We start from the raw sequence: 2,238 nt of genomic DNA, 5'->3' as shown, positions 1-2,238 counted from the left end.
TATATATATATATATATATATATATATATAGAGTTTTTATATTTAAGATCGCCTTAAGTTCAGTTTTAAGATGTCACGAATCAGAAAGCCGCATTAGTATCTTAAGACATTACTTAAGATAGTCTTGAAAATAAGAATCGACTACGAATATCAGCTAAAAAAACGTTAAGACAGCTAAGATATTCATAACCTCAATTGTTCATAATAATTATTGAATTTATTTAGTATGTCATTAAGTTCATCTTATGAGTTATAAGTAAGATGTCATCTGAAATATTGGGTTGTTCGAAAAGTTCGTGCTGATTTTGAAGGAAAATTGAAACGCAGATTTAAATTTTAGTATACATTTATTAAATTTAAGTATACATTTATTAATTTTGCGGCATGAACTTTCCGGACAACCCAATATGAATGAATATATGATATATGAATGAATATTTAATGCGCTCAAAACATTCCAAATCTTGCACGATTATATCGGCCACAATTGAGAAAGATTCTGTGAGTCGAAACGTTAGTTTTAAAACGATTTAATTTTAAATATATATCAAATTTTTTAATTAATTATACATCTATTTTCTTTTGCTCGATTACCGGCAGTTATTAGGTTTTTTATCGAATGCTTAATTTTTTAATCTTTTTTTATAGGGCTACGTTCCACATAACGCTCGCAACGCTCGCAAGCATCGTTTGTCCTTGTTTAACATACGATAAACAATAGGGATAAAATTCCACGAGCGTTATGAGCGTTATGTGGAACGTAGTCCACATAAGTTAAGTGAAGCGCAGTCTAGAAAAGCCATTGCATTACTTTATAAATTTAGTGATTTTATTAAGAGAGTTCCAATGGCGCACATCGCCAATTTAAAATAAAATATTTTCATTAGTAAAGCAGTGAAATGTTACCGATCGATGTGAATGGATTGTTATCGCAATGTGCGCTAACGGGACCTTTTCGCTAAATTTGGAGATATGGATAATCAAAATAGTTAAATTCCTATTATTTCCAATATTGGTTTAGGAAGAAAAATGTCAACTTAGTATCATAGTAATTATTGATTTATTTTCGTCTTTAAAATTCATATAAATATGATATTCAATCATTATTAAATACATTCTACTTGTACTGTTATATTATGATTTTTAACATATACAATTACATGTAAATTTCATAATTTATTTAATATTAAAATATAATGAACAAATATATAATTATAATTGACATTAAAATATAGAATTAATATATTAAAAATAAACTTATAAAATATTTTATTGGTATTTAATTAATTTTAATTTTTGATATTTAAATTAGAATGTTTTTTCTTTAATATCTACAGACAGAAGCATACAATTCTTCCACTATTTCCTGCACATCCAAGCGTTTTCTTATTTCTTCAAACATTTTTGTATGTGGCCTTGAATTTTTTCTCTCCAAAAGATAACAAAAATAATGGTTTAAAAAATGTAAAATACTAGAGGTATCAAAGTCAAGAAATCTGTAAAATGTCTAGAAAATAGAAAAAGGATTAATTTATTTATTTCTATTTATCTATTTATTTATTTCAATAATTAATTTAAGAAAGTTCATAGTCTATCATTAAGCGCAAGCGTGCATACATGCATATAGGAAATATACATATAAAAAGTTGCAGAACCCTTTAATATTTTAGGAAATAAGCATTTCCAAAACAAATATTCTATACAAAAATTGTAGTTTTAAGTTGGCATATCAGATGATAATATTAGTTTGACTTTTAATAGCGTTGTTAAAGTCACGTAAAAATCACTTTAAAATTTTTTAATGCTAATCCTTATTTGTGAATGCATATTCTGATTGCATATTCTTATTGCATATAGGTACTTCGAGAATTTTCCAAACACTATAATAAAGCATTTTTTATTAAGTATTTTCTAAGAATGCGTTCCACTTGACGTTCACAACAATCATGGAATTATTTTTGTTTCAAATATTAAACAGGAAATGCTCGCGAGCGTTGTAAGCATCTAATGAAATGTACCTCAAGTTAGAAGGCTTGAAAATTACAGTACCGCCAATATTAGCAATGTCATTGACAAAATATTTATTAAAGACGGCCGGTTTTATGGAAGTTCGCATTTATGTTAAAATTGAAGTGATTAAAAGTAAGAAACTGAACAGTTTCACATAAATTAACTTTAACATAAATTAGAAACTAATTTCATGATTTATTTATTTCGTAAATATATATATATATATAT

General features: G+C 26.1%; 1 protein-coding gene across 1 annotated transcript in view; it reads right to left on the bottom strand.

Annotated features, from left to right (window-relative positions):
* Window positions 1–1,324: 1,324 nt before the first annotated feature.
* Window positions 1,325–2,238, bottom strand: part of LOC108686478 — an 11,496-nt gene continuing 10,582 nt past the window's right edge. The window contains exon 5 of the mRNA XM_018191813.1: window positions 1,325–1,507. Within this exon, the coding sequence (XP_018047302.1) occupies window positions 1,325–1,507 (183 nt within the window). The remainder of the gene's footprint in view (window positions 1,508–2,238) is intronic.

The sequence above is a fragment of the Atta colombica genome, unplaced genomic scaffold (genome assembly GCF_001594045.1).
Source record: "Atta colombica isolate Treedump-2 unplaced genomic scaffold, Acol1.0 scaffold185, whole genome shotgun sequence".
Lineage (NCBI taxonomy): Eukaryota > Metazoa > Arthropoda > Insecta > Hymenoptera > Formicidae > Atta > Atta colombica.
This window is presented reverse-complemented; position numbering and strand designations above follow the sequence as displayed.